Below are 7755 nucleotides of genomic sequence, written 5' to 3'. Positions count from 1 at the left end.
ATAAGAAATTTGATGGACCAAGTATAGTAAGAGTAATTCATATTCTCACCACTTAAATGCAATGTAGCAATTTTCCAAAAATTAACTGCATATTCGATTTATGCAAAACAAAATGTTATGTTTTGTGTTTTGAATCCTACTGTTACATTGTGCATCCATGTAATATCAAATATGATAACATAAATATTACAATGTTTTAGCAGTGAAAAAAAAAAGTTAAGAAACAATATATAATATTTTGTAATGTTTCATATAGCAGACCATTTTTTATTTTTTTTATTTAGGACGACCCACAAGCTGGCCCTATCCATGTTTAGGGCGGGTAGGACGTGATATTTCATGTCCTATTTAAAAACGAGCATGCCCATACCCGCCCTAATTTTGGTGGGCATTATGTGGGCATAAGCAGGATGGTCTTAATTGCCAATACTACACCTATGTTACATATCTCTGAAAATAAGTACGTTTTAGTATTTTTACGGGTATTAATAAGGCATTTACAACATTTATTGCAAAAATAAAATAAAGCTTCACCATTTAAAAACTCCAAAAGAAAGCTCAAACAAAATTCATGTTTATTTAGTTCCCAAATATTATAAATGAACTACTCCTATAAGAACTATGCAGCATAGATCTACCCAAAAAAACACTACAGCGTAACTACATCACTAAGCCTAATTGAAAATGTATTTCTCTATAGTCGTATTAAAAATAAATACAACAGTTCAACTTAGATGAAATATGCAACAGTTAAACATTTACAACATTTGTTACATAAAAAAAGTCATCTTCTTTCATCAAGTACTGCACTTTATAACATATCACATTATAGCTATGAACATAAACAATGACACAATAAACTCTTATGTCTTATACAATAACGTGTGAGTTGTATACAAACAAACCAAAAGAAAAAAGATTTTTGTGACAAACCTTGAAAACAATCCTTGAAATCCAATCCACAAAGGCAATTACATGATGGTGCAGCGACTCCTTTCTTCAGTTGGCTGTGGGTTCACTTGCTGGAACCTTTGTGACTCGGATGGGTTGTATGTAAATTCTGAAGTATCCAGCCCATACTGAATCAAAAGCAGTAATGGTGTCAGAAAACCATGCACAATGCCACAATCATTTAACAAGAGCCATAATGACTTTTCAAATCATCTCTTTTGCAACAACAATCAGCAATGATCCAAAACTGAAGTGAATAGTAAATCTACACTACGGAAGCATTTGGAAAAACTTATGAAAACTTATTTGGGCTTTTGAGAATGTATAATAAAGCTTGTTGAATAAGTGTTAGATTAAGTTGTTAACCCGAACACATCCTAGAGTACTACGAAGAGCTAAAAGATAGTTAAAAATGACGGCTCAGTGCACGAGGCTTCCACTTAGTGGAGTCTGGGGAAGGTAGATGTACGCGGCCTTACTCTGCAAGTGGACAGACTGTTTCCAGGATTTGAACCTGTGGCCTCGACCATTATGCCAACCTCACCCTTTGAAGAGCTAAAAGACAGTTATTGAAAAATATTCATGCAAAACAATAGTATTCAATCTGAGACAATCAACTCTTTCAAAAAGACATGAATTCAAAAGAATGATCTAAATTACATGATATTACATTTGCCGGAAAATGACAAATCTCATTATAATGAGCAAACATGCTAATAAATTCATGGATGGAAGAATAAGCAAAGAAAAAAATTGCACCTTCTCCCTCATTCGTGTACTCCATGCATCATTTCTGCTTGGACGTTGATCAATTGTGCCAGCAACTGGTACACCTGTTGCTGGGGCTGCTGGTCTGTTGAGCAAAGGCTGACGGACTTGCTGCCTTGGATTAATGAACTCTTCATCACTATCATAATCTGCTGGCCTATTTGCAGCCCTAACAATAAGGGCTAACAAGAAAAGAAGGGCCTGCAATTCCATAAACATGACAACGGGCAAATCACATTAACATTATCTGTCACATACATGTTAAAGCCTAGAAGTGTATGTATGGTTCAGCTTTAATCTTGCAAGTAAACGTTCTTTTTCTGGGTGAGTAACAACTTTCTTGCCTGTTATTTTGACATGTTTAGCGAAAATGTGCAGGGCATTAAACAACTTTTTTTGGTACTACCAACAATATCCCCTCAACCTATAAGTAAGAAACTAATTCTTTTCGGGGTGCATGTCTGCCTCTCCCAACAAGTATCGCTCCTAGGAATCGAATTATTGACCTTTTAATCATCCTGAGAATCTAGTGGGACCTTACACCACTAGACCAATGCCTTACTGATATTGAACAACTTTATTTCAAGCATAAAATGTTGTTCTATGGTAAGCTCCTCGGTTGAGCTGTTAGAACCCCATCATACCTCCCTTTCATGATATATAATATAAAAGCAGTTTTTTACACAATCCGAACGGAAAAAAAAATCTTCAAATCTCTTTTCAACAAACATACTCAAACATAAACAAATTTAGCTTGTAATCAATTATAATTATAATCTACTTTAATAGTCATGCCAAACACTTCTTAGGCCCCTCCTCTCATTTGGTGGTAGGTTGGTAAGTGAATTATGACTGTATGAGAACACTTTTCCAATTCATTACTCAAGTACATTTGAGAACTAGAGATTACATTACATAGGACCAGCAGAATTGGTAAGGCATGTGACAGGTTCAAGCTCTTTGTTTCCAAAATTCCTGAACTTCAAAGTTGACAAATTACTGATATAAACAAATTTGTGCATTTTAACCTTATGTGTACTCTATTACCTCCTCCTCTTCTCTTCCCGTTATCTCTTTCTCTATCAGAATCCAGAACAGCATTTTTGGTGTTCAGAGGTTAAGTCCCCAGGTAATTATATCCCTATAAGCCTATTTATTTTAATAGATAAAGAATTATCCAACTATTAATTACCGTCTAACTATAAGAAAGATAATGGTTATATCAACCTAACTCCCATGTTCTGTTTACAATGTGTTGCTATTGATAAAATAACAAATAAAGAACAGTTTATTTTCCTGATAAAAAATTTAAACATATCCAAAATTAGGTATTACTTCTCAACACCCTTTCTAAAAGTGATTGTTAGCCTATAGTGCATGCTATTAGTCTTTGATGTAGTGGCTCAATGAAATCTTGATTATAAGTCTTAAGGGTCATGAGTTCGAGTCGCGAGAGCCTCCCTTTATAGGAAATAAATAATTGCAGGGGGTTATTAAGCTTAATGGATAACACACTCACGCCAACGTTGGAGTGTTACATTAGCACTATATGAAGCATGAACATGTTAAAACAGTCATTATGTTCATGTAGGGAGGGCACTTCACAGACACTTTTGAATGCTCCTAAGTGTACTTTACAACAACAAAAATTACTTATACTTTATATTTGTTTACACTGTTATAAATGGAAATGTTAGAATGATTAGATAAATGTTAACATTTTATTATATACTCATGCCATCTTTAAAAGATCATCTCTCTTTTAATTTAAGATTAGTACTTTTGACTTTAATTTTATGCTGATTTTATATTTTGTACAATAGTCGTGTTGTGTTGTGTCCTATAACTTTCAAAATCTGTCCTGTCATATCTTGTTTGCCTCCAGTGTCATGCCCATGCTGTCTAACTTGCACCAACTATTTTTGGGAATATGCACAAAGACACATGAGTGTCCAAAAAACAATATCCTTTCAAGCCAATCGAATCAATTATTGCTTACCTCAAAGATAACAATTCCAAGAGCAACCCATTTCACAATATTAATGTTCTCTTTCAGAAATCCATATATCATATCAAAATCTCCAGTCTTGTCCCTTGGAATTTCCTGAAAGAAATATAACTCTAAGATTAAAAATATCCCTTCTTGAATTACAGACCATAAATTAACCGTAATAACTTACTTCTTTCCAGCTTTTGTCAAAAAATACAAAAGCTGCACATCCCAATTCCGCCAAGATCAGCAATACCACCAAAACTGCATACTTTGCTGGCTTAAGGAAACTAATAACAATTCTTTTGAAGTTAATACATGCACAAAAGAGAAAGAGAATGGAAACAATGCTTCAATTCATGCTTTTGTATATTAGTGGAAATTTTATGAGACCATTAAATTATAATGTTTGGCTCTAGCTGTATATCTTAAGACATTCTATAAGGATACAAAGCCCAGGCAGCAACCGTTCCTTGTCACTGCTCCGATACAACCAAAACAAGAAACAACAAAGAGAACTGCCCCAACACCAATAAATACAAAAATAAACCTGCCAAACAAGAAAGACAGTGATGCACAATCAGTGTAAGACTATGTGAAGCCAATGCTGTTTGAGCTTTGTCAACTTCCTCTGATAAAGTAAAATGTATTTGTGAAAATGATTTCACCAAGGTGAATGTAGATAGAAACTAACATTATATATATAAAACCACATGTTCCTCCACCCAACACCTTAAGCTTTTGAGAGAGTCAGTTCATGACATGGTATTGGAGCTTCTATTATCAAATGGTCTAGACTCTAGAGTCCAATCCTTGCTGTCTCCATTACTCTAACAAAAACTAGTTGAATTTTAACACTGCCTATACATTGTCCGTGCTTCATAACCATAGAACTCGTGTGTGAGAGCAAATTAAACCATTCATCTCCTTTCACCTATGAACTTAAGTTTTTGGGAGAGATGGTTCATGAAAATTATCAAGGAAAAAATACATAGGTGTCACCAGTATGACTAAAAGTCACAGCATGTCAGTATGTTGAAGAAATAAAGGTTACTTCATATTATCATCTAGTGCAATCTAGAAAGTGAGTATAGCAAGTTCATTTCAAGTAACATGGACAACAATACTAAACATTGCACCAATTACATCAAATAATGAAGCATACTATCCGTGTTATAAGTACAACCATAATCTACTAGTAAGGCATTCTAAAAGCTCCACACAACAGCGCTCACTGAACTTGACCAAATAGAAACCTTAAGACATAGGTCGTGTAACTGAAGCTAATTGAAATGGATTGGTTCCTAAGACCTAAGTACCTCTACCAGAGTCTCATTTGCATTTTACCCATTATTTTTCTAAATAAATTTGGAATGAAATTTTTTGACTAAAAAATGCCTCAACTGTAGACTTATATCTTAGAGATACAACACCACCCACATGAAGCAACATGCCAATGTCAACATAAATTACTTAAACAGTCAGCAAACTGTTGCAGAAGCAAAACATAACCAAAAAAAAAACATAAAATAATTACTAATTGATATGCCACAAAAAATTGCAGGAAAAGAACATTGATACCAAGCTTTGGGCAGATCATCGAAAATACTGTTTGACAGGGACACAGCCATAAGCATTGGCCGGCCAAGTTGCACTAGTGTTTGATCATCGGTAGACACTGTCAGAGCGTTATCCGGAACATTATTGTATTCAACCAGTAGATAGATCCCATAGCCCACAATAGCAAGACCGGTAAGGGTCAATAAGAAGTTAAAAAGCTTCAGAAGGCACTCCCAGAAACCCTTACAAGCCATCTTCCTCTACCTATGATTACACCTTAGTCCTTCAACCAGGATTCAAAAGCTGACCAACCCCCAATAAAGTTTCTGCATAAGAAAAGTCATTTCCATAGAGCATCAGTAATAACTGGAAACTATCAGTCTTAACAACAATAAGGCTTGCAATTCAAGAGAGATACTAAACTTATGCTCCTTTTACTGGCCCATCTGTTTAGGCTTTAAAAAGGTGATTCTACAAAAGTGATTTTTTTAGAAGCTGAAAATATAGCTTCTCAAAAAATCTGAATTGGGAGCTGCTACTCTTTTTAAAAGCCCAACCAAACAGATGTGGCAACTGTAAGAAGTGATTTCATTATCAAAATAATCATTATTTTAAGAAAAAAACTTAATCAAATAGGCCTAGAAAGAAGCAAAACAATAGTACTAACTTAATGGTTTGATTTACACATGAAATTAACATCAGGAATTCCAAAAGGACATGTTCCTTTTAACTCGGTAAGATCAGTTGCACAATATTTTCATCAACCTTTCTCTCAGAAACACAATATACAGTTTTAGGAAATTGTTCTGTTACTCAAAAGCAATAATTTATGAAAACATTCAATAAAAATTGTATCCCCAATTTTTTTAAAAATATAAAATTTATCATGTAATGTTGTATAGAATGCAATTGAACAGAAATCACAACAAAATATAGCTCAGAAAATTATCGATGATAAAAAATGTAGAGAAATTTGAAAATGGTGAAGCTGGAATTACTTACAATATCGAATCGATGATTTTGTAGTGTGGTTGATTCGTGAAGTTTCCCTTTTTGTTATGAGACTCGAGATTCTTGAGAAGAGAGACGAAGGAAATTGGAAGAAACGGTGAGTTGAATATCAGTGAGGACTAAACGACACTGATTGCCTCTCTCTCAGGTTTCATAATGCAAAATGCTTTCATTACATTAACCACCTCTACATATAAATAAATATAATATTTTAAATAAAAAATGTGATGAACGCAATTAAGTTAAACAAAACATGATATATTATGGAGAAAAATCCAAATAATATACAAATCAATATATCTTTATTATTTTTTGTTACAAAATGCATCAACAATTCTAAAGATATATTATTTAAATCGTTCTTATATTATATTTTAACGAACCAAAAATAATAAAGAGGTATCAACTCATATATTATTTGGACTTGTCTCCACAATATATCATCTTTTGTTAACTTAATTGTATTTATTACATTTTTTGTTTAAAAATTAGGGGTTTGTGTAGTTGTAGAAAAGTGAGGAGCGGTTTGTATAATTTCATTAAAACTCAGAGGGTATCAGTATAATGTAAACGACGCTAATTTAAGATGCCATTTTCATTACAATTTTTTTAAGAAAATCATGAACCGTTTTACACACATTTGATTCCAAATAGTTTCAATCTACCGTCTTAATCAGAACTAGTAGGATACCTATGCATTCGCACGAGATGATAACGTATTTAGGTAGAATGTATTTAAATAATACAAAGTAATTTGATAATTAAACATTTGCTAATGATTACCTGGTGAAGTTTGATGTTTACGTATCTGTTTGATCCAATAGAGTTGTTGGCAAATAACATGGCGTAGAACCTATTGTATGAAACAAGTAATAAATAGTTATAAACAAAATTTATATAGTACAATTTAAGATAAGTTGTAGAATATCTGTTAGAGATTTTGAAAGACTTCTTTATAAACCACATTTGTTGTTGACTTTAGTGGTTTATCATCCTTATCATGAATTAAAATCTTCAATCTCTTCTTGTTTTTAACTCTTGAAATAGCCACATATAATTGACCATGACTAAATACTGGTCAAATATAAATAAAAATGTGTTATAACCATAACTTAAAAAGATACAAATCAAAATTAGGATATAAGGTATTGGCTCTAACCTATTAGCAAATCTGATCGAAGGTTACCAGCCAGGATGTCACCAAATTTCTTGAAATCATATTGTAATTCAGGAATATCAGAAAATTTTCTATGTTTCAGGGTGGTACCGGAAGTGAACTGCATTCTATAAACATGGTCACATACCTTAAATTAGAGATCATTCCTCATGACATTGAAATTGTGCATCACATAACTGTGATTCTCAAACAAATGCTCTCTCCATTCATTAAACTCATCCTTTTTAATGGAGACTTGTATTTTGCCTCCTTACAATGGAGTAAAAGAAAGTATATTAAAAACATAACATTAAAAAAA

General features: G+C 33.1%; 1 protein-coding gene across 1 annotated transcript; it reads right to left on the bottom strand.

Moving 5' to 3' along the window:
• Window positions 1–813: 813 nt before the first annotated feature.
• Window positions 814–6437, bottom strand: LOC109340102 (tobamovirus multiplication protein 2A-like). Its single transcript, XM_019577675.1, has 7 exons — window positions 6272–6437; window positions 5291–5595; window positions 4160–4259; window positions 3900–3980; window positions 3719–3823; window positions 1711–1920; window positions 814–1079 (listed from the first exon to the last, which is right to left on the bottom strand). The coding sequence occupies exons 2-7, from the start codon at window positions 5521–5523 to the stop codon at window positions 972–974; spliced, it is 837 nt and encodes a 278-aa protein (XP_019433220.1). The 5' UTR covers window positions 5524–5595; window positions 6272–6437; the 3' UTR covers window positions 814–971.
• Window positions 6438–7755: the final 1318 nt, after the last annotated feature.

The sequence above is a fragment of the Lupinus angustifolius genome, unplaced genomic scaffold (assembly GCF_001865875.1).
Source record: "Lupinus angustifolius cultivar Tanjil unplaced genomic scaffold, LupAngTanjil_v1.0 Scaffold_138_2, whole genome shotgun sequence".
Lineage (NCBI taxonomy): Eukaryota > Viridiplantae > Streptophyta > Magnoliopsida > Fabales > Fabaceae > Lupinus > Lupinus angustifolius.
The sequence above is the reverse complement of the archived record's forward strand: the minus strand, read 5'-3'. Positions and strand labels throughout refer to the sequence as shown.